This window comes from Saccopteryx bilineata, chromosome 2 (genome assembly GCF_036850765.1).
Source record: "Saccopteryx bilineata isolate mSacBil1 chromosome 2, mSacBil1_pri_phased_curated, whole genome shotgun sequence".
Taxonomy (NCBI): domain Eukaryota; kingdom Metazoa; phylum Chordata; class Mammalia; order Chiroptera; family Emballonuridae; genus Saccopteryx; species Saccopteryx bilineata.
In genome coordinates this window covers 150,431,617-150,454,975 of record NC_089491.1, presented here as the reverse complement: position 1 = coordinate 150,454,975, position 23,359 = coordinate 150,431,617, and the positions used below count along the sequence as shown (strand labels likewise).

At 39.7% G+C, this 23,359-nt stretch overlaps 1 protein-coding gene across 2 annotated transcripts in view; it reads left to right on the top strand.

The window, feature by feature from the left end:
• The window catches only part of SLC38A1 (solute carrier family 38 member 1), an 81,543-nt gene extending 59,176 nt beyond the window's left edge, over positions 1–22,367 (top strand). For both annotated transcript variants that reach the window (XM_066258177.1, XM_066258178.1), the window contains 12 exons: positions 2,138–2,211; positions 3,618–3,710; positions 4,029–4,110; positions 5,092–5,174; positions 6,637–6,695; positions 6,818–6,931; positions 8,246–8,325; positions 9,906–10,006; positions 12,297–12,415; positions 13,232–13,373; positions 13,472–13,569; positions 16,554–22,367. In XM_066258177.1, the coding sequence (XP_066114274.1) occupies positions 2,138–2,211; positions 3,618–3,710; positions 4,029–4,110; positions 5,092–5,174; positions 6,637–6,695; positions 6,818–6,931; positions 8,246–8,325; positions 9,906–10,006; positions 12,297–12,415; positions 13,232–13,373; positions 13,472–13,569; positions 16,554–16,655 (1,147 nt within the window). In that variant the 3' untranslated portion in view covers positions 16,656–22,367. The remainder of the gene's footprint in view (positions 1–2,137; positions 2,212–3,617; positions 3,711–4,028; positions 4,111–5,091; positions 5,175–6,636; positions 6,696–6,817; positions 6,932–8,245; positions 8,326–9,905; positions 10,007–12,296; positions 12,416–13,231; positions 13,374–13,471; positions 13,570–16,553) is intronic.
• The last annotated feature ends 992 nt before the right edge of the window (positions 22,368–23,359 follow it).

The following is a 23,359-nucleotide window of genomic DNA, read 5'->3' as shown; positions in this document are numbered from 1 at the left end:
CTGATCAAATCTGTCAAGAGGCAACCATGTGCAAGAACCACGTGGTCCCAGGGTCTATTAGCTAAGGGAACAGAAGTTTCATTAGAATGTTGTGGGGGGCTTTGCTAATCAGTAACCAGTTCTAGACGTCAGGCCTTTGGTTAATCATTATGTAGATAATTAGTAATTATTCCTTCTACTAGGCACATTGCTCCTACAAGGTCATACTCTTTACTCATTAGCCTGGGGCCCAGTGGTAAATCCCCTTTCTTCCCCAGGTCAGTTCCAGGAGAACTGACTCAACAGGGTACATAGTCACTTTAGAATAACACATTGCATCTATCCTACCACCAACTGAGAAGCCCATGCTACTCTGTGCCACACAGAAATCATCGATGGCCTGTCTCATGTGCATGTAGATGTTGCCACTTAGTGTTCAGTGCCCCTAAAATCATGTGTAAATTCTCAGGAAAACTCAAAGCTTACTTCTTCAACATAGTATTGTTTATCTTACAAGATGAAAGAAATATCACACCATGATGGTATTTTATTCTGTGGTAGTCTGACAGAGCATATCAGATCATGTTCCATTACACATCTTGAAACTACTAGATTGGTTAAGAAATGCTTGCTTTTAGACTCTTGTGTCCCTTAACCAGAATAGATAATAAGGGAATTACCCTCTTAATTACCCTTCTGTTCAAGGATCTTAGCTAAGTCAGTATATATCTGAATGCACTTCCTTACAGTCATATCTTTATCTAAATCCCCCTTTATTAGCTGGTCCCCTTTATTTATTAACCTTCACCCAATGTGGTTGGTTTTCTGTTCTTTCTCCCAGTGTTTGTCTTACTTCTGCTGAGCTCTGTCCCTCTTGTGTTTTCTGGCCATCTCTGGCCCATTTGCTCTGCAGTTTACCATTCTGTACTCCCTGTTTATCTCCTCACGGTTCCACTGCATGTAGGGGGAAATGCCGTCATACTTAAGAGAGCTAAGGAGCAGCCTTTCTGTCTGGGATAAGGGAAAGCACCTGAGGAGGTGACATCTGAGCTGGGCCCAAGGGCAGTGATTCAGTGGGTGTGAGAGGTGGTGGACGGTTTGGGAAGGAGATAGCCCACACAGAGAGAACTGTTTGATGGGCCAATTATCTCTCAATAGCGCTTGCTAGAAAAATACACTGCTCACAAAAATTAGGGGATACTTTATCGCTTCATATTCATTTTGAAATATCCCCTAATTTTTGTGAGCAGTATAATTACCTCAATTACTCAAACATGAAATCAATTACATTGTCCTAGAGATATATTATTTCCCTACATCCGGAAGTGAGTGGTTTTACCTGGGGGACTAGAAATTTTTTCTTAAATAAATAGGCTTTAGTTTCAATTATTTTGTCTGTTTTAACCAAATGATTCAGAAATAATCTATGTAATCTGCCACATCATTTAACTGTGCTTTTCCTTGAGGGGGGTTTGATAATGAGCCAGATGTACTGAAACAAAAACATGAGTTCATCATTCAAAAAGTAGTTTCATCGTGTTTGACAGAATTTTCCCATCCATTAAAAGAGGTGCTTATTCTTTCAAGAGGATCCAGGTGCAAAAAAGTAATTATCACTGGTTCAATCTACAACCTCATAAATAGCCATAGAATAATTAAATGAAAAGAACTTTTAGACATGACTTGGCTGGTGCCTTTATGTTATACATGAGGAAACTGGGGATGGGAGAGTTTGAGCCATGTGCCCAAAGTCACATGTCAGTGACCTAAAGGTCACTGCAAGCCTTCCCCCCAGCCTCCCTCCCCACACTCTTTTCTCACACTTTTTTCCTCAGATCTAACAGGGTACCATAGACTTCAAAAGCTTTCTTTCATAATGTTGTTTTAGAGTCATCCAACTGAAATGATCCCAGATTGCTATTTAGGCTTTGAACTATGTAAAGGATTTGAACTATTAGTTACTCAGATTTTAATGGGCAGTTCTTTATTTGGTATAACATTTTTATTGAGGATTTTTTAAATGTGACTAATGGGTTCCAAAATTTGGACACCCTCAACAAATAATGTTAGCCATATAAATAATATTTTGCCCTTCTAAAATGTAAGGGCAGAGTATGTTCTCTTATAGTTATTTCATGATTTATTTTCTTTGCTTTAGGATACTTTTGTCTTCAGTGACACTGCTGTCTATATATTCAATAAACCTCCTTTTGATCTGTTCAAAGGAAACAGGTAAGGTGATATTATGATTAATTTTGTAAAAGCCAGGATGAAAGATTGTGATGGCTATATTGTGAATAAATGATGCACTCCCTGTTCAGTAACTTGAATATTAAAGAAAAAGAGTACTTTGACTTACAGTCACAGGGAGACCTATAGTAGTATTTACCTAGAAAAATAGAGATAGCAACTATAAATTAAATTGTCATGAACAATGAATAATAGTGTTGTCATTTAAAGTAAACCCTCAATTACACCTTTTTTTTTTTTCTAGTTTAAGATGACTTCATTTTAAAGGCTTTGGTTTCTCCTTGGATCTTTATAAATTCAGAACAAGGATCCCATGTTTTTTATAGTATAGCCTCCAAGGTTTAAAAGTAAACAGAGCTTTCATTTTCTCTTGTGCGAATTCCAAGGAGAAAATGCTACTCCCGAGTCAATGTAGGAGGGAGGGAGTGTGCCATGAAAAGATTTCAGTACTCTGGGCAGTGTAATACCTGAAGTGTTTATTTTCTGTTCCTGGGATACTGGATTATGTTTGTAATACTTTGACTTTTACATTAGCTAAGACCATGTTGGCCAACAATTATTGTATATAGATGACTCCATTTAACTGGAACATTTTGTAATAAGTTGAGGATCTAACCACTGTCTGATTTAAACACCAGTCTTATGAGAGATTAAACAAAAGTTTAATTTAGCCTGACCCATATTACTTTCTGTGAACCTTTTGAAAATGTGAGCTGAACTGTCATAAAGAAATATAAACATTTTTTTAAAAAAAGAATGGTTTAGAATTCTACCCTAGCCAAATTATTCTTCTCCTACTGCTTTCTTTTGTGAGTTGTTTATCTTTGAACTGAATTCTACAGATGAGCAAAATTCTAATGTCATGACTATTACATGTTTCTAAATTATGTTTAGGACACGTGAGGCATCGATGGAATATGATTAAGATAATTCTTGTTAGCCTAATCATTCAGGTTATTCATTCAAAAGGAACCTTTCATCCAAACCATCAGGAATTTTATTTTTAAATTAAGTCTTTACTTTAATGATACTCACCACACCTGAGAATAAGATCAGAGTGGGAATTTCCCCCCAGTAGTGAAGTAAAAAGACAATTTGAGGGAGTCAAAAGTAAGCCTTATGATCTAATAGTTTAATTGTAAAGCTTTTGTAGCCAACCTGAAAAAGGGGAAACTGTGCTCATGTCTGATATTTTTAAATGTCAAGAGGTTGTTCAACAGTGAGAAAGCCTTAAAACCCTTGCAAAGCCAAGAAGGCTATCTGTGTGATTCTGAGAAAAACATAAAATAAGTTGGGGAGTAGTCGGCAGCATGATGAAATCTTGGCTGTTTTTAATTTTTAGAGCCTTGTCATTTCTTATTATGTTCTCAAATATGATTTTTAAATAGGCTGCATGGTGTATGAAAAGCTGGGAGAACAGGTCTTTGGCACCACAGGGAAGTTCGTAATCTTCGGAGCCACCTCTCTACAGAACACTGGAGGTAAAAACAGAAACAAACATGCTTTTTTATACATAGCTTTAAAGTAAGTGAGCATTTTTTATGGGTTCAAATTCTGGTGGTTGGGCGGCCACAGGAATTTTAACATAATTCAAGGGGTTATCATTCTCATTGCTACATGGCAAATAAAAAGTAAAGCAGAGACCGCAGTCACTTATTTAAAACCAAAGATACCACAAGAGTAAAGCGGTCACTCTGTCTTACTGAAGGTTAGCTTAAGAACACGCTGGTAACCTTTTATATAGCTTTGCAACATGAGCCTTAGTATCATCTTTCTAACATGTTCTCGGTTTCCTCTAGCAATGCTGAGCTACCTCTTCATAGTAAAAAGTGAACTGCCCTCTGCCATAAAGTTTCTAATGGGAAAGGAAGAGATGTTTTCGTAAGTTATAGACCCCCCCCTTTTCCTTGTAAGATAACTAAAATGTTTTTAATTTAAATGTGAGCTCACCAAAGTTTTTGTTTTATGAAAATTGCTGAAACAAAGTTTTCCCCAGACTGTTCTCTTCATTGTTTGTTATTTCAAAAGCAAATTTCTCTGGAGTTATATAAATAAAAGAAACAGAGAGAACCACTTAAATATGAGCATTTAAAAGGTTGATGCATCTGTCATGCTGCAGACGGTAGATGATGCATTTTCCCAAGAGCCTGAAATCTGTATCAAGTTTGTGTGAAATAGAGGAAATATACAGTTTTAAGACAGCAGTCAAACCTGCAAAAAACCATTAAGACTCTTCCTTAAAGAAAGGACATAGCATTTTGGAAACAAAATTTACCTAAGCCACATTCATTAAAGATGTAGTTATCCCTGGAAAATGTTGCAGCTACATTTGGCATGTCCGTTATTTTTTGACTCTCTTGTTTAACAGTTCTTGTCAGTCTTAGTTTCTCTGTAATCTTTCAAGGGAGAATCAGCGAAGCCATAATGCCTAGTGTTCTATAACCAGGATTCAAGGTCAAATGCAAGAGATAAGGAAGAGAGTAATGCCTACCTGTGGTGACTTATGTTTTAGTGACATTAGCCAAGCAAAATAAAAAGGAACTTTCTCTTTAAATAATTGATAATACAAGTTGTAATCCAACAGAATGCAATGTGTGCATTCAACTTTGAAACCACATAAATAATTCAAAGGAATGCCACATTTAGCCAATGGGGGAGGAAAAGAAAACAATCTCTTTTCTTCCATCACATGGGAGAAAGACAGTAGTAAATGAGAGTGGTTGGGTTCAACTGTTTGTTTGGCACCTAAGTAATAATAAAAAATAATAGTTAAAAAATTAGCTAAAATATATTATGAAGTTTTACAGGTAAGGAAAAAAAGTCCCTTTCTAAGGAAATGTGACCTAAGTATTTATCTTTCAGAGACTGGTATGTGGATGGCCGTTTTCTGGTGGTAGTGGTTACCTTTGGCATAATTCTCCCTCTGTGTCTCTTAAAGAACTTAGGTAAGGAAAGATCTTGCTTTTACAGTCGTCGCTACAGTGCCCAGATGAATCAGAAACCTAATAAAATGAACCACTTTGCCCTCTACTTTCACTTGTACAGTAAAGATGAAGTTGAGGATAAATTACAAGTATTAATCAGTCTGAACTTTAACATGGGATAAAACATTGGTCAGTAGGTGACTTCCTAAGCAATCACTCTACCAGCCTGCAGAGGGAGGAGGGTGGTTCTGGGGCCAGCAACAGACAGGGCTTATTTCCAATAGCACAGCTTGCAGGCTATTCTGAGAAAAGTCCAAAAGATAGAATTCTCCTCATACAAGTTTTTAAATACCCTGATTATTTAGACAATTAGATTTTTAAATCTATTTCCAAGACAGAAAGCTGTTTATATTTAAACCCAAACGTATAATGAATTAATCTTAAATTATCAAAGTCTATTTGCCTCATTATCATATCACAATTATTTGCCTCATTAAAGGGAGTGAGAGAAGTGAAAAGTCAAAAGTGGAAAACAATCACTAAGTCATATCCATTTGGTTTTGACTTTTGTGTGTGAGTGTCTTTATAATCAGGGACAAGTGTGCCTAATGTGATGGGAATTTCATTGAATAATCTGGCCACACTGCCAGCCAGTAAAGCCTCTAAAATGTATTTCCTTTAATTCTGGCTAATTCCAGGCAGATATAGAAAGTTCTTTCCAAAATGATTGTTAACCATAGTTTTTTGTTTTGTTTTGTTTTGTTTTGTATGAAAAATATTGAGCCTCTGCAGCTGCTCTGTAAGATTTCTAAGTAGATTTTTAAAAAAAAACTACTTAATTTTATGACTTCTGGGTCTATGTTTAGGCTTTTCTGTATATTCTCATGACTTTTCAGTTTAAGTAGAGAAGGGCTCTTCTCCCCCAGGGATGAGAATAGTGCAGCCCCCCCAGAGGCCACTTAACTCTGCCTTTCTGGAGGTTACGGTGGTTGGAGACCTGCCGGGCATTCTAAGGGGAGCAAGGTAAACATCCCCGGATGCTCAATTTATCCCTGGAAATCACTTCATCTTCCTGGTGCATGCTTCTCATTTGAGAAGTATTGTGGCTGATAGTCATTATGCACACTATAAGTGCATAATAAAGAGGAATGGATTTGACCGTAATTATTATCCATCAGAGTACAGCAACAGAAACCTATGACTAAATTTGAGACACTCTTCTTCCCTGGATTCTGGTAATCTGTGTTCTCTAGTCTAGTGTGTCAGGGAGAAGTGGAATCAAAACACACAATGTAGTATTTTTATTTAAAGTCACATTTTGCCAAATAAGGTAGCACTATCAAATAATAAATCTTATATGTACATTGGCATGTATGTAAACTATTGGAAATCCAGACTATGCTTAAAAAGATGCATTAAAAAATAAGGTGATAGATGAAATAATCATAATTTTTTAATAATAATTTTTTTAAACTTTTTTTAGGGTATCTTGGCTATACTAGTGGATTTTCCTTGAGCTGTATGGTTTTTTTCCTAATAGTGGTAAGTGCTAGTTGAAATGGTTGGTTCGGTCTTGCCATAGTACAATGCCATGTAGCAATTATTCCTGCTTTGGCTTTATTTGATAATGTCTATATTGTTTCTCCTATATTTTTTAATACCAGGTTATCTACAAGAAATTTCAAATTCCCTGTCCTGTTCTAGAGCAAAATTCAACAAGTCCTAATTCAACAAATGCTGACATGTGTATGCCAAAATATGTTACCTTCAATTCAAAGGTTAGTTTCCTTAACTCTTAAATATAAAAAAGAATATTTTTATTAAGGTCATTATTCTTGTAGTAATTAAACTGTTTTGAATGTATTCAATCTCAAAGGAACACAGTATCCCTGCTTCCAAATTCCATAGTTCAGAGACCTTTGAGAAATATGCAAATATTATATTTCATGCTCTCTCTTAATGCAGTTTACATGTAGGACAATCTTAAGCATTTTCTATGAAAATCTCTTTCTGGATAATTGTTTCAGCACTTCTCTTCCTTATAGAGCTTTAAAAATATACTGCTCACAAAAATTAGGAGATATTTTATAGCTTCATATTTATTTTGAAATATCCCCTAATTTTTGTGAGCAGTTACAGATTAGTAACATCCTTAGCCCACTGCTTCCTATCTGGTGGTGACAAAAAGGAATACCTTAAACTTCCCCAGCTTGCACAGTTAAAATATAGATGCCACCACAAATTGGCACTTAAGACTTAAGAAACTTTCATACTAGTGGGATATTGTTAATAGTATAGGGAACAGTGGACTGTGGGACCAGTTAGGCTCGGGTTTGAACCCTCAAGCAGGTTACCCAACCCTGTGTGTAAAAACGAGTATTCTATTCTGTATCTTAAAGGGTCTTCTTGTTTTTGTCTTTGGTTTTTTGTAAGAATGTGCCTGATACAGTGCTTGGGCGGAAGGAGAGCTGAGACATACTGCTTTTCCTTCCTTCTCTTCCAGCTTCTTTTTGCATGAGAAGTTATGTTGAGTATGAAAGTTTTAAAAAATCATAGCTCTCTCTCTCTCTCTAACTCTAAGATTCAGCCAAAGTAGTGAACATAAAACCAATTTTCTTTTTAGATGCCATTTTTAAAGTCTGATTAGATACACCCTATATGCAGCAAAGAGCAGTACATTAGTGGGGGAAGTCCTAGGCATGTCACCTAACCTGTTGGAGGAAGTCAGGAGAAAGACAATGTCTGTCTACTGCTCAGAGTTGTTGTGGGGACTCAGCAAGGTAGTGGAGGAAAAGTGCTATGTAATGGTTAGTGTCCTATAAATGTGGGTTATGCTCTGTCTGGAGTATGTAAAATATGCTGTAGGTGAGCTGAATCTAAAACCCGTCTGTGCCAAGTGCCTGATGTCTCGAGCTAGATAAGCTCTCTTAGAAAAGCTGCTCCCATTTTAGATATCAAAGCCCTCCTAATAACCAAATAATCCAGGGATTCTGAAGAGCTGTCAGATAAAGAGACAGCTCAGAAGTACTGGAGCTATATAATTTTATGGTAAAAATACCTTTTTATTAATATTTATTTTTTCTTTCAAATAGACTGTGTATGCTCTACCAACAATTGCGTTTGCATTTGTCTGCCATCCCTCAGTCCTGCCAATATACAGCGAGCTGAAAGAGTAAGAGGTTTTTTATCTTAATCATTTTATAACCCCTCATTAATAGGCAAGCACTGTATTAAAATAAATAGGCTGGTAATGAACCCCTGCGGACTCACTGCCAGCTTCAGCAGTTACTTTCTGCCATTCTTGAGCAAGCACTGTAGTTTGAGGGTCGGGGGAAGCAAGAAAAACCAGAAACCTAACATATATTTTGGATGTAAAAATATAAAGTAGCCAATTATATGGGCATTTTTTGCTAATCTGGTTTTTCAAATACTGTATTACTTAGAAGAATTCAAGTATTTTTGTGTTGCTTTATGTTACTTGTACTTATTTGGCAGGTAGAATATATTGAACTTCAGATTCATCTGTAAACTGCTAAATACATTATATCTGATTTGCCAGTTGGTTTAGGTGAGAAAGACTGGTAAATTAGGCAGAAAGAAATTAATGTTAAGACCACAAACTAAACAAAAGAATATTGTTATTCATTTTAAATTATTAAGATTTTATGGATATTTTTATTACTATTTTAGAGAAAACTAAAGTCCCCTTATAAATTTCCTCATTGATTCTTTTTTTAACTTATTGTTACCAGTTTCTTTATAAAAAGTCATCGTGGCATAGCCTTAAGCTCAGGAAAGATATATAATATAATTATTACCATTTTGAAACAAAAATAAAGTTGTTGTCATTTAGCATTGAATTCAGTCATGATTCTTTTTTCATATTTAATCAATATAAGTAAATTTTAAAATATTTAAATCTACCTATCTGTGGGTGTATCAATGCTAACTTTATGATCCTGTTTTTAGGTTATTTACACATGCCTTTGGCATCTTCTACATTTTATAGTCCAACTTTCAGTTTGTAATTTTCTTATGTGTTTTCTTCTCAATTTTTTGTGTCTTCCATATTCCCTGTTACGACACAACCAGATATGCTATTGGTAGTCTGTTATTGATTGCAAGTCTTATAGATTAATTATTTGGGCCATTAAAGAAACTTAAAGGTTCACCTGTTCACCCAAACTTCCACAGTAAACTTGACATAAGAGACACCTTCACATCACCCTTCTGTGATGTTTTGGGGACTTATTGCTGTGGAGACACTCAGACTTCTAGTTGCATCCCTGGGGCTATTCAGTGGACAAACTGGAACCTAAATAACAGCTCTAGCAACAGAACACCTGAGGTCAAGTTCCAGTTCTTCCTCTGGTCTCTGGAGTGGGGAGAACAGTACTGTATTTGAATTTATTCTGACTTTTTTCCTGTGAGTACTGAATGTGGAGATAATATCAGGTACAAATATTAAAAAATACTCTCTGCCCTTCAGATGAGAACTTGATATTCTTTCAAAGGAATGGGTAAGAACACTCAAGAAATTGTTAGTACCATAGCTCTTTCTCTCACAATACCTATTGAGTATAAAAGAAATTATTCTAAACTGGCATAATTGCCTAGGGAAATTTCAGCTGGTCATACCTGCCCAACCCTGATAGAAAGCTAAGTTAGCACTAACACTTCCATGTTAACACTGGTGTTTAAATTCGGTAACATGGTTTTTACTTTTTCAAATTCTTTTATCTTTGTTTTTAGTCGATCACAGAAAAAGATGCAGATGGTTTCAAATATCTCCTTTTTTGCCATGTTTGTTATGTACTTCTTGACTGCCATTTTTGGCTACTTGACATTCTATGGTAAGTAACCTCTGTCAGTGCATAAATGTAGGAATTGTAAATTAATTTGTAAAAAGCAATATCAGAATAACTTTTAACATGACAGTTAAAAAAGCAACACATCTACTCATTACTTTTGCTGGTCTTTTCTTCTACTTGAAGCAAGTGGCAATGGTTCCTTCCCATATTCACACAGACTGCACAATGCAATAATTATTGAAACAGTGTACTGTAATTATTCTCCTAATACTGTCCTTAAAAGAAATAGTATTTTATAAGCACACCACCTGCACTGAGGAAAGTGAAAACTGTATGGGAATTGGGTCAGATTCCACTAATAGAAAAGAGAGACAGAGACAGATGTTGAAAGTGAGAGAGAGCAGAGTGCCACACTCATGACACTGAGTGTTAATTAAAAATAAAGTGCCTAATTTTTTACTGGAAGTTGGAGCCTTGCAAAGATTTAAAGGAGTAACATAGAAGGTTAAACAGAATGAAATCCAAGATATAGAAAGAAGCCTTTGAAAGGAGACGTGGGGGAAGAGAACGATCTCATCACAGGAGTGAGCACTTGGTGACGGCCACTCTAGTTTTGGTTGTCTTTGAAATAATACTCTCTGAAGTTCAGAGCTGAGAAAACGTTCCAAGTGGTACATAAGCAAAACACTCTTTTTTCATAAGAAACACATACATGGAAGAGAAGGATTATTTCTTGATGGTGGTTAAGTTTCGCTGGCACCTGTGCTGCTTGGCCACTGAAAGTTGAGTTCTAAGAGGAAAGTTTTAAAATGGCTCCGCCTATCCACTCAGCAGGACTGGGGCTGCTTAGTGATGTTTGATGAGCGTCACCAAGTGGGGTGTAGGGGTGGAATCTAGATTAAGAATAGCTTCGTGCTTCGCCTGACCTGTGGCAGCGCAGTGGATAAAGCGTCCACCTGGAAATGCTGAAGTCGCAGGTTTGAAACCCTGGGCTTGCCTGGTCAAGGCACATATGGGAGTTGATGCTTCCAGCTCCTTCCCTTTCTTTCTCTCTGTCTGTCTCTCTCTCCTCTATCTCCCTCTCTCTCTCTCTCCCTCTCTCTGTCCTCTCTAAAAATGAATAAAAATTAAAAAAAAAAAAAGGAATAGCTTTGTGCTTCAATTTGTTGTTTTTAATCCCAGTTTATTCCTAGGATTAATTTTGTATAAATTAAGCATGCCCACTCTTTGTAGCTCCTTCTAGTGATAACCAGAAATTCTTTTTATTTATTTATTTATTTATTTATTTATTTATTTATTTATTTATTTATTTATTTTCTGAAGCTGGAAACGGGGAGAGACAGTCAGACAGACTCCCGCATGCGCCGGACCGGGATCCACCCGGCACGCCCACCAGGGGCAAAGCTCTGCCCACCAGGGGGCGATGCTCTGCCCCTCCGGGGCTTCGCTCTGCCGCGACCAGAGCCACTCGAGCGCCTGGGGCAGAGGCCAAGGAGCCATCCCCAGCGCCCGGGTCATCTTTGCTCCAATGGAGCCTTGGCTGCGGGAGGGGAAGAGAGAGACAGAGAGGAAGGAAAGGAGGGGGGGTGGAGAAGCAAATGGGCGCTTCTCCTATGTGCCCGGCCGGGAATCGAACCCGGGTTCCCCGCACGGCAGGCCGATGCTCTACCGCTGAGCCAACTGGCCAGGGCCAGAAATTCTCTTTTTTTTTTTTTTTTTTTTATTTAATTTTTTTTTTGCACTTTTCTGAAGCTGGAAACAGGGAGAGACAGTCAGACAGACTCCCGCATGCGCCCGACCGGGATCCACCCGGCACGCCCACCATGGGGCGACGCTCTGCCTACCAGGGGGCGATGCTCTGCCCATCCTGGGCGTCGTCATGTTGCGACCAGAGCCACTCTAGCGCCTGAGGCAGAGGCCACAGAGCCATCCCCAGCGCCCGGGCCATCTTTGCTCCAATGGAGCCCTGGCTGCGGGAGGGGAAGAGAGAGACAGAGAGGAAGGTGAGGCGGAGGGGTGGAGAAGCAAATGGGCGCTTCTCCTGTGTGCCCTGGCCGGGAGTCGAACCCGGGTCCTCCGCATGCTAGGCCGACGCTCTACCGCTGAGCCAACCGGCCAGGGCTCAGAAATTCTTTTTAATTAAAGGTAAAATGGACAAGCGAAGCAGGTCTCACACAGGGGACTCTCTTTCAACTCTATGAATTGTTTTGATTGCCAGCCTAGGTCTTTGCTTTCCTTGCCCTAAAGTTTAAAAATTCTTTGTAGTTCAGAAATACTGTCATTTAGTGGTGTGCTTTGTTTCTCTTGAATACCCTATTTTTCCTCATTTTAGATACTGTGCAATCAGACCTCCTTCACAAGTACAAGAGTAAAGATGACACTCTCATCCTAACGGTGCGGCTGGCTGTTATTTTTGCTGTCATCCTCACAGTGCCAGTGTTATTTTTCACGGTAAGTAAAGCCTCCATGCCATCTGAGAATGCTGAGGTGCCGCCTTTCCTTCTGTCTTCAGGAGCCCGCTTTACAGAACGCCTGTTGCAGGGAGCTTTCCTCTGCCATTGAAACTGCATCAGGGAAGGATCCCAAGGTGCAGCTGAGACTCTTTAGAAAGAAAGTGGGGCCTGACCAGTGGTAGTGCAGTAGATAAAGTGTTGACCTGGGACACTGAGATCCCAGATTCAAAATCCCGAGGTTGCCGGCTTGAGCGCAGGATCATCATCATGCTCCCAAGGTCACTAGCTTGAGCAAGGGATCACTGGCTCAGCTGGAGCCCCCCCCCCACACACACACACACACACAGGTACATATGAGAAGTATTCAATGAACAACTAACATGACGCAACTACAAGTTGATGCTTCTCATCTCTCTCAGTCTTTCTCCTCGAAACAAAACAAAACAAAGAAAATGGGATCGGTGAGATAGGGTAGACTCTGATGGAATGGATTTTTTATTAGAGAAATGCAGATAGAATGTCTGAAGCTTTATCATACACAATGAGCAAATGAAGAAGGACCAGAAGAGACTGCTTAGCCATAGATAAAACAAAAACAGAAATCATCTTCCCTAAAAAAAACAAAAATCTATTCATAAATAAAAACACTTATCCATCTTAAATCAAGCCCCCTGCTTCCCAAGCTGTTAAGCTACCTATATAAATGACAAAACATTTCACAAGTCCCCGTGCACTGACACATAGGTTTCTGCTGAGAGCAGGCAGGGTCGGCATGCTGCTGGCCCTGACAGCATTCCTGTTTCTTTTCCCACAGGTTCGCTCATCTTTATTTGAACTGTCTAAGAAAACAAAGTTTAATCTATGTCGTCATATCTCTGTTACCATCATACTCTTGGTTATTATCAACTTGTTGGTGATCTTCATACCCTCCATGAAGGATATTTTTGGAGTCGTAGGTACGGCTTTGTGATCTTACACTTATTCTACAGCCGCTATTTAGGAAGCTAAAATTTCCCCACAATGACTTCAAACTATTCTTTGTCTTATTTTACAGGAGTTACATCTGCCAATATGCTTATTTTCATTCTTCCTTCATCTCTTTATTTAAAAATCACAAACCAGGATGGAGATAAAGGAACTCAAAGAATTTGGGTATGTCTTATGCCAGCCACCCTAATTTGCCCGATTAGGTTTTTGTTTAAATTTATCAGATAAATAGTCCATCTCTACCATCTAATAGTACTTCTAGCAGCCTCAAAGGGGAAGGGAGGCAGCAGTCCTGAAGTTTTCCCCTTGGGAGATTTAAAATCTCATCAAAACCCTCTCTATTTCCTCCAAATGTCTTTCCAGGTACTCTTACTGTGCCTTCGCCTTTGCTCTGAGCACGGGCAGGGCTGACCAGGAGAATGAATGGATGGTTATCTTCCTTTGTCTCTGAGGTGATTTCTGATCTTTAGCAACAAAATGTAGTGGAGAGGGACTCAGAGATTTTATGCAGTCTGCTGTTTCTGTACAATTCCTAGTCGTATAACTCCTTGCTACAGCTCAGGGGGCATGTGATGCCTTAACTTAAATGGCTGAGTTAGCTTTAAGAGTCTTTTTATGATTTGACAGAAATGCTTAGCAGCAACAGACCTGGATTCAGAAGCTACCCTTCTATATTGGGATTCTTGTTTCCAGGTCTGGTGAAGTTCAAGGGCATCTTCAAGGTAGTGCACTTGGAGACAGTGAAGGAAGCAGGGGTGAAGTGGCTGCTGCATGAGTACCTTCTGGAGCACCCTTTTGTTTGGCCTCGGAGCAGGCCTCTAAGCTGCCCTCCCAGAGAGTGTAAGCATACCAGCTGCACGTATTACCTCAGTCAGTAGAGCGGATAGGAGACACAGGCAGGAGGGATTGTCCTTGTGCAGGGGTCCCCAAACTTTTTACACAGGGGGCCAGTTCACTGTCCCTCAGACCGTTGGAGGGCCAGACTATAAAAAAAACTATGAACAAATCCCTATGCACACTGCACATATCTTATTTTAAAGTAAAAAAACAAAATGGGAACAAATACAATATTTAAAATAAAGAACAAGTAAATTTAAATCAACAAACTGACCAGTATTTCAATGGAAACTATGCTCCTCTCACTGACCACCAATGAAAGAGGTGCCTCTTCTGGAAGTGCGGTGGGGGCCGGATAAATGGCCTCAGGGAGCCGTAGTTTGGGGACCCCAGTCCTTGTGCATTCAGGAGAAGTAGTGTACGGGTCCTCCATTACAACAGTCTTGACATACAATGTTTCAAGTTTACCATACTCACTCCCATAAAAACTTTTTAAAAAATTTGAGACATGAGTGTTTCAGTTTATGCTGTTAACATTGTACTTAGGGATTATGTGGGCACACTATATAGTTTGGTTGCATGCAGCGGAAGAATACGCAGTAACGCTGCCTATGAATGCAGGAGTTAGCTTCCCCCAGGACCCTAACCTACGCCATTTGGACTGTTAAATGCGCAAGTGTTCCGTTTGTGTTAGGCTAGCGTGTGTTTCAATTTAGGGTTACATCACTGTCATAGGAATGGAACTGTGTCGTGACCCAAGGACCCCGGTATTGAGGCTGGTAGAACATCTACTACCCTGACAGGGTTTTCCTTGAGGCCATAAATCCCAAATTCTTCTAACCCTTACCAGGAGTTCTTCACCAGGACAGAGAGGAAGGAGCAGTCACTCTGGGACAGCGGTAAAATAGACTAAAATCCAGAAATGGCAGGGGCCTATTGCCCATGAATTCTCTGGGGTTCACCAACCCCACTCCCGTAATAAAACTGATAGTAGGAACTACTGAATAGCATTAGAGAAGGACTCCTATCCGTTTGAGGACCCACTGGAAGTCAGACCAGACCCATGATGCCTAGCCGGTGTGCAACCTTCTCAACCCACCATTGGCCTCCTCTGCTTCCCTTAGTTCTGCCCTCCAGGCTCCAGCCCAGCCCCTCAGCTCTCAGGATGCTTCATCCTCCCCACAGAGCTCTCACTGGGTAGTCTCAAGGCCAAACGATTTGTAATCTTGTGTTCTCCAGATTCTGGATTTAATAACCTGTCTACCTGTGGCCTTCATCAATCCTTGAAGTAACTCAGTTGTTTTCTTTTTTTTACGCTTAATATGATTTGAATTAATTTCAGGTGGACAGCATAGTGCTTAGACCAGGGGTCGGGAACCTATGGCTCGTGAGCTAGATGTGGCTCTTTTGATGGGTGCATCTGGCTCGCAGACAAATCTTTAATAAAAAAAAATAATAACGTTAAAAATATAAAACATTCTCATGTATTACAATCCATTCATTTCCTACCGCTCATGTTCATGGTTGCAGGTGGCTGCAGCCAATCACAGCTGTCCTCCGGGCGGGTCGTTGTATGGCTCTCACAGAATTACATTTTAAAATATGTGGCGTTCATGGCTCTCTCAGCCAAAAAGATTCCCGACCCCTGGCGTAGATAGTCAGATACTCTACAAAGTGGTCCCCCTGATATGTCAGGTGTCCCACCTGGCACCATCCATAATTGCTACTAAAGTAACTTAGTTTTTGATACCCATTTCCTATCTCACTTGATCAAATTTACTTTGCTTTTATATCTGTTTTTCGCTTTTCAAACAGAAATGTTTGCCTGCTGGCGATAGCTGAGGTTGGTTGATAAAGAGTAATGAAATGACCTGTATGCTTTCCAAAGCCAGTCTTTTTTTTTTTTTAAGTTGTAATCTCAGCTGTAGAACAGACTCACACTGAGGTGACCGTAAAGTTAAAACACAGAAGGTAGAGGACAGCTCTGTATGTAGTTCCAATTGTGAGTACATGGAACAGTTTATATTTGTATTATCATCTATTATTTATTGTGTTATTTTCCATATGAACAACTGTAAAGCTACTTTTGCCACACACACACACCCTCCCCCGGAGTTCTTACTTTCCCATCCTTGGAGAATCCAATTCACACACAGGTTCCCAAGGATTCTTACAGTTCAGCAACAGTTATAACCAACTCTGAATACAAGGAGACACCAAAGGAGAGGGAAAGCATTTCTATTTATTCCCCCACGTGTGTGTGGGCAATGTCTGCCTCACAGAAAATAACCCAGGCCTTTCTCTTCATCCAGGCTGCCCTCTTCTTGGCCCTGGGGGTGTTGTTTTCCCTGGTGAGCATTCCATTGGTCATCTACGACTGGGCCTGTTCATCCAGTAGCAATGAAGGCCACTGAGACCAGCCGAGCAAAGGAGCCTGTCCCGTCTGCTTCTCAGTCACGTCCCCACCCGTCAGCAATCTTCATCACTTCTTCCACAAGTTTACAGAAGCAAACAGAAATTTACAAGATACTTAAAATGGAATAACACCTTGGTAGCAAAACTGAGACCTGTTTCTAGAATGGTTTGTGTCCCTCCAAGATTTGGGATCACATTAAGGTTCATGGATTTTATTTTTCTTCATTAGTCATGCAGTCGTATTTCTTAATACTTTCCACAGCCAATTGTCTTTCAACTCTCCAGTTTTTCTGTGACTTCATGGTCTCTTAGAACTTTGAAAACATGATCATCAATCATGTTTATTTATTATAGAACCAGATTCTGAAATAATTTTCCTACTGATGTTCAGCTCACACTATCTGTACCTTTTTAGAAGAAAAAGAATCTGAATTGTACATATTTATTTTGCTTTACAGAGAAAAAAAGTGATTTTGTAAATAATTTGCCTATTTTGGTTAACATAGCACACAGGAATAACCGTGTGAGAGTCACAGGGTGCGTGCCATTGCTGGACCAGCGCTGCCCGATATTTGAGGTGGCTCCGACCCCCGGCAGCTGAGCTCCGGCAGTCCAGTGGCCTCACTGGTGCTCCGTCCCACTCCACGCACACATGTGCTCTGGTGAAGTGTTCTCAGCTGGGAAGGGGGTGGAGGTGATCCTTACCTTGGTAAATATGTTCAAGTATATTGGGTAATCTAGCAAATGAAGGGTTTTTTTCTCTCTTGTCAACTTGTGTCAAAATTACTCTGATCTGAATCAATTTCTACTGGGGGAATCCCATGACACCTTTATTAGAGATTCAGGAACAAGAATACTGAAAAAGATTGTCCAAACTGCTGAAGACAATAGTATGTTGATGCAGCTAGCCTTCAGCCCTACACCCTACACTGTACTGTTGAAGGGGGGGAAAGGTTGTCTTCAGTTACAAATCCAGCAGCTTTTTACTCATGGCCACCAGCTTCTTGCACAAAGAATAATGTAGTAACCAAGGATAAGCTAGGCTAAGTAATTCCTGTTTTATATTGGGTACTTTAGGGTGGGGTCCTTAAAAGACTTATTTTATATCTATAAATTTAGGTTATTACAAACATAACATTTTTGTATCTTAAATAAGCCTCATTCCTATTTCTTCTCCTTTAACAATCCATCCAGAGCCTTGAAAGAAAAGAAAAAGAAAGACCCTCAGAGATAGTCTTTGAGGAGCACTAGTGACAAAATCACTGAGTTCCTTCCTTCCCCCAGATGAGGACCTTAGTGTCTGTGCTGTTTCTTCTCACTCCTGGCCAAGGGAGGGGGGACATTGCTGCCTGCTCCCAACTAACCCACACAGGAGGACAGAGTTGCCTCATACTTTGACCCCAACCCCTCTCCTAAAGGGCGAGGAAGGAGGCTACACTGAGACTGGGAAAGAAGAGAGTTTGGGACAAACCAGCTTAGGAATGAGGAACGGAAACCCAGAACCGCATTACCCCTTTAGCTGAGCTGTCACCTGTGGTTGGATTGTCCACATTACATGGTAAGAAATCTGTGTGCTCTGTGAACTAGCCTCTTGAAACAGGCCTTGTGTTTTAATCTATGTTCTGGTTTCATTTTTCAGACACATAAGTTCACAGATTTTTTTACCCTGAGATGAGCAGAATCTAACCACAGGCTGTTGGCTGAGTTTCCAGGCACCGAGTTCTGGGTTCATTTCCTCCCTCATTCACATCCCCAGAGGCCTCCACACCCACTGGGAGTGACATGGAACCATCCTCTCCCCTTTACAGACTAATATCCCATAGGAAAGGCCGACATCAGAGCTCCTTGTCGTGATCCTCTTGGGGGAGAAAGAAAGGATATTTCCTGCATTTCTTGGTAGGGTCGTCATAGCTTTTAAAGTAATGTCCCAGAGTTACATCCGCATTAGGCAGAGTTCAGGTATTTATATATGAAGACCTACCTATATATGAATACCTAACCCAGTAAAATACACTGTCCTTTTCAGCAGCAAAACAAGTTAAGTCAGTTGGCCCTTGGAGGCTTGTCTGCACCAAGTAAGAAATAGCCAGATAGTGGGATGACTCTCCATTTTTAAAAAAAATCCATAATTCAGTTTCCAAGGTATATTTTCCTCATTAGTTTATAACAATTCATTTTACACTCCCAAAGTCAGCTTAGAAATTTATCATTAACTCTTGGGGGAAAAAGGATGTTCAGTGATATTTTTGGATCTCTGGATTTTATGTGTCAGTACAAGGAATAATTATTGTTTAAAATGTATTTATTTAGAGGAGGCACATTATTGTTGATGTCTGTACTATGACAGGTTTTTAAAATATTCTTTGTATGTTGATCTAAGTTTGTTGTTGACTGAATATAATAGACCCAACTGTAATTTGTCAAATATCGCTGATTAATTACATCATTTGTGTGGGATTAGCTGTAAAGTATACTGCTCTTAATCTTCTTGTTCAGAATAGCGAACTGGTAGCCAAAAACACATGTATCACGGTGTTAGGTAGAATTTAAACAACACAGTCAAGTCCTATAGGAGATTTTCTGCTAAATTAGTAGACTAAGATTATTATACCTTAGCCATTGGGAGCGGCACATTTTCCTTTGGTAGATAGATCTCAACACTAGTGAACAGTGCCAATTTCATACCTTGGATTTAGAACTGTTCTCTAGTTATTGTAATACAGAATACTGTAAATCCCTAATTTCTTTAATGTTACTTATTGGAGGTGGGGGTAATAAAGTGTGTACAGGAAAGAAATTTAGTCTTGTTAAGCAGAGGCAGTCCCCAGTTTATCAATTGATCAGATTGTAGAACTCTATCAGTTGATTATTCACAACCTGGAATGTATTTTGTGTTATAAACCAGATTAGACATGATGGTTAGGCCCCAGACCAGCTAGAAAAGATTATCAAACCCATAGTTTAGCTGAAATTGGATAATATATCAAGATTGTTAGAGAGCTTAACCAGTAAATATAATACTGTTTCTAGGGGTATTTGTTCAGAGTTGCCAAGAATATGTCATTCCTGTTGTTAGTGGAATCTGGATTGCCCCCCGCAGCCACACACACCTGCTGGATGGTGGGTATAGGACTGCCACCAGTTAGAGGTGACCAGAGTGCTCTGAGTAGGCCTCCAGCAAAGGAGAGAAAGAATGGGTCTGGGGCCACCAGAGAAGCCCATGGTAGGAGGAGTGTGAAGGACAATGATTTGTAAACTGCCAGCTACCTTCCTCCATCGATACCTTCTTTTCTCTGAAGGTCTGTCTTGGCCTGCGTGCTTCTAGTTGTAGGACCTTTGGCTCCTAGAGTTCATCTCCTTCCCTGCCTACCACACACACACACAAAGAGCATTGCCGCACAGCCTCTCCCATATGTCAGTCAGTGGAGCCAGCAAACTGCACTCTCAATGGGTTTAGTGCTACAGACCATGGTTTTGCTGCTCAGTAATCAGATGGGGGTGAAAAAGCTCTCTGCCCACTCTCTTTGTTTTTACATTTGCACAGCCTGTAGAGAAAGCCACACACGGGTAACAGTCATGGGGCTTGGGGTGGACAAAGGACTGGTAGGATTCCACAGTATTTCAGAGGACACTGTAGATGGTTACACTAGAACTGACTTTGTTCTGGAGTTGGATTCAAGCCTCTAAGCCAGTGCTTCTCAAAGTGTGGCCCCCAGACCAGCAGCATCAGCAGCATCAGCGTCAGCAGTGCCTGAGAACTTGTCGGAATTCAAATTCTGCCCCGCCCCAGACCTAGGGAAGTCAGAAGCTAGGGGGGCGGGGATGGGGTTTGGCGGAGTGAAAGGGGTTTTAACAAGCCATCCAGGTGATCTCGATGCCCTTAAGTTTGGAATACCATTCTGAGCCAGTTAGTCTCTCCTTTGTTCTCCCCATTAGTCCCGTATAGAGGATGGCTCATGTTCATGGGTTTCTGTCTGGGTTTTGTTGTGTATGTGTTTCTTTAGGGGAATTTAAATTTTTTAATCTAAAATTTTAAAAGAAGTAAAAATCCCTTTGTAAATGTAACCTTCAAGAAAATACTGAATTCATGTCAGGAGTAAGTTCTGCAGAATGTTTGGGTTCCTTGTGTGGTGATCAATCCTGTCTTCTTTTTAAAGTGAGTTCTCTCCTGAAAAGGTCTGCACTGAACACAGAGCTACGCCTGTATTACTCCTCTCCGTTTCACTGTGTCAGAATGCTGGCTCAGTGGGGTGCAGAGAAGGTCTACAATATGATAAGACATTTAATTTTATGCCTTAGAGCAAAAGCCATTACTTTCCCTCAGTTTATCAATGTAAATGGCTTGAGGCTTAGAAAAGGCATAAGCCTTAAGGATATAATTCCCCACTTCAGTTCAGAGTAAACTTCTAGCCACTTTCAAAACAAAGAAGATACTACAGGATTTAGCAAGGTTAGTAAATAATTTCTTAGAGATGGCAGATTTGAGAATCCTATAGCAATAGAACATACTTCCTCTAAGATACAGAGATTTATGATAGAAGGCTTTCAGGTACAAATTTGGGGGGGGGGGGGATAACAACCAAAAAATATTACCAAATCTAAGGAAACTTTCTTGAAAAATATGTAAAATTCACAGGCTTAGACATTCTCCTTTTGGGGTTTTGTTTTTTGTTTTGTTTTGTTTTGTTTTTGGAGGAAGGGCTTAAGTTTGTGTTCTTGAAACGAAGTATTTATGCAGCTGAGGCTTATTGTAGGAAATACATCATTTGTATGTAAATATATTGTAAATAGGAGGCTGTATATTTTTGCAGTTGTTGATCCCTACCAAAATAGAAGTCTAGCATCTATCTGCATATCAAGAATAAAAGTTTTCATAGATCTTAGTGGTTTTGTTTGGGAATTAGAAAATTTTACATGTTCTCCCAGGTAACATAGTTCTCTCCATGTAAACTTGGAGGCTAAAAACATTAATTGTTTAGGAAGAGAAGCATCTGGGAAATAGTTGTTTGATTTCTTATACTGACATTAAGATCAATTATTTATAAGACAGTCATCTGAACTACAACCTAGGAATATTTAGACCCAAATGATTGTCATGTAGAAATAGATATATCCAAAATGACAAACTGTTTCTTCATAATGCTCTTTCGCAGTTAACACTGACACCACTACACAGTATTTATAATAGATGTTGGGGAGGAGAATTTTTTTTTGTTTTTCAAAATTGAATCGCTGCATTTCCCAAACTTTGTGATCTTTGTAAGGAGAAAAGAATCTGAACATTAACTAGGAGCACAAATTTAAAGGAGGAAAAAAAAAATCCTTTCATCAAGCTTCTGAAAGTATTGCATGTTTGCCTTTTATTTTCCATGTTGACGCCACCATAGACTGTCTTAAGTAATTTTTTTCCCCCAAACACTTGAATCTTTGTCATTGGTATGTAATCCGCTTTCTGGAGTCCAGTGTATTTCAGGCTTCATCTGAGTCTAATATGTGTAGCACGCCACTGTTTTATTCATATAAGAACCTTGTAAATGAATTTTAGAGGGATGATTTTAGTGAATCAAGTCACAGAACTTTACTATTCATGATTAATCAAATAGAGGTCCCCCTCCCCAGGATGTGGTGTAAATAAAGAAATGTAAGAACTTCTGTTCTATTATTGCTCTATTAACATAGTTTTTAAACATTAAAAACATGAACTAAAAGTATTGATGAATTTTGTGTTCATTCTTTTGGGATGCAGTACTAATGGGGAAGGGGCATTTACACACTATTTGGATTGTTGGAGACAGATCTGCACACATTTGTCAGTCAGTGTTCTGGAACTCTGGAAGTTCATGGAAGCTGATGTTTAAATTATACTTCTGATAATAACCTGTCTTGTCTGAAACATCTTTTTTTTTTCTTTTTCTTATTTATTCATTTTTTTAGAAAGGAGAGAGAAGGGGGGGAGGAGCAGGAAGCATCAACTCCCATATGTGCCTTGACCAGGCAAGCCCAGGGTTTCAAACCGGCGACCTCAGCATTTCCAGTGAAACATCTTACATAGTTCTTCATTCTTCATAATCAGAGTAGGTTGAACATAACGTTTTCTTTTTAAGCTCATGTTCCTCTTTACAAATACCATATTTTGTGCGATGTTGTGGGTGACTCTACTCTTCCCCTGCCTGCATTAAAGCCACCCACAGAGTAGAAAATTCCATCCACATATCTATTTATCCAGGAACGACTGAGAGGTAAGCTCCCATGGCCTGGCCTTTTCTTGTCCATCACTGGTTCCGATCCATAATCTTAGGAAAGTTTTATCAGACCAGCAAGATGGCCAGAGTCTGATATCCAGATCCCCCTGCGGACAGTGTCAGTGCGTGAACAGCTGGGCCTTACTGGCATGACTGGATGTGAGGCTAGCCCTGACTCTCCCTGAGCTGCCTAGGTAACAGCCCATTTTAGGGCTCATTGGTGCCTACATGGACCTCAAGGGGGAAATCTGAGACACAGGTGTCCAAGCTGTGTATTCCAATCTAGCTTCATTTGCAATAAAACTGATATCTTTATCCTTATGTGCCACCTATTTGTTTTTTTTTTTTTTAATTTTTCCCCCTTTTTTTTGTATTTTTCTGAAGCTGGAAATGGGGAGAGACAGTCAGACAGACTCCCGCATGTGCCCAACCAGGATCCACTCGGCACGCCCACCAAGGGG